Here is a 598-nt window from a genome sequence, read left to right as displayed (position 1 = left end):
GCCCCCGCCATATACAAGCTCCTCCCCTGCCTATACATTGGATGGCCGTCCTGGGGACGGTTCCAGTGAGAGACCCCTCAGGCTCTTTCCTTCCATTGGTCCGCTTTCACTTGAAGGGCGGCACCTAGAGCAGAAGCCAACCCCGCCTTGCGTTCCCATTGGCTGCTCCCTTACCCCGGCCTGGAGCCGCTCCTCACCGTCTGTTGGTTGCCCTGGCTGAAACGCCGGTGCTGGCCGCACTCGCGGGACCCGTGGCAGTTCAAGGCGTCAGAGCCCTAAAAGCAAGCGTTGATCGCGGACATGACGCCTGAGGACCAAGAGGAGACCCAGCCGCTCCTACAGCCGCCCGGCGGCAGGTGAGCGGTAGGGGGAACCCGGGTCCGCTGGCGCGGCCTCACTCCATCCGCTGCGCCCAGGCCTTGCGGCTCACCGACCGCCCCTGTCTCCGCAGCGCTCCCCGCGGCCGCCGCGTCTTCCTCGCTGCCTTCGCCGCTGCCCTGGGACCGCTCAGCTTCGGCTTCGCCCTCGGCTACAGCTCCCCGGCCATCCCGAGCCTGAGGCGCGCCGCGCCCCCGGCCCCGCACCTCGACGAAGACGC

General features: G+C 68.9%; 1 protein-coding gene across 1 annotated transcript in view; it reads left to right on the top strand.

The window, feature by feature from the left end:
* The first annotated feature begins 81 nt into the window (after nt 1-81).
* Nucleotides 82-598, top strand: part of SLC2A8 (solute carrier family 2 (facilitated glucose transporter), member 8) — a 9,254-nt gene continuing 8,737 nt past the window's right edge. The window contains exons 1-2 of the mRNA XM_010856970.1: nt 82-356; nt 452-596. Coding sequence (XP_010855272.1) covers nt 301-356; nt 452-596 — 201 coding nt within the window. The 5' untranslated portion in view covers nt 82-300. The remainder of the gene's footprint in view (nt 357-451; nt 597-598) is intronic.

Source organism: Bison bison, unplaced genomic scaffold (assembly GCF_000754665.1).
Source record: "Bison bison bison isolate TAMUID 2011002044 unplaced genomic scaffold, Bison_UMD1.0 scf7180017864375, whole genome shotgun sequence".
Lineage (NCBI taxonomy): Eukaryota > Metazoa > Chordata > Mammalia > Artiodactyla > Bovidae > Bison > Bison bison.
This window is presented reverse-complemented; position numbering and strand designations above follow the sequence as displayed.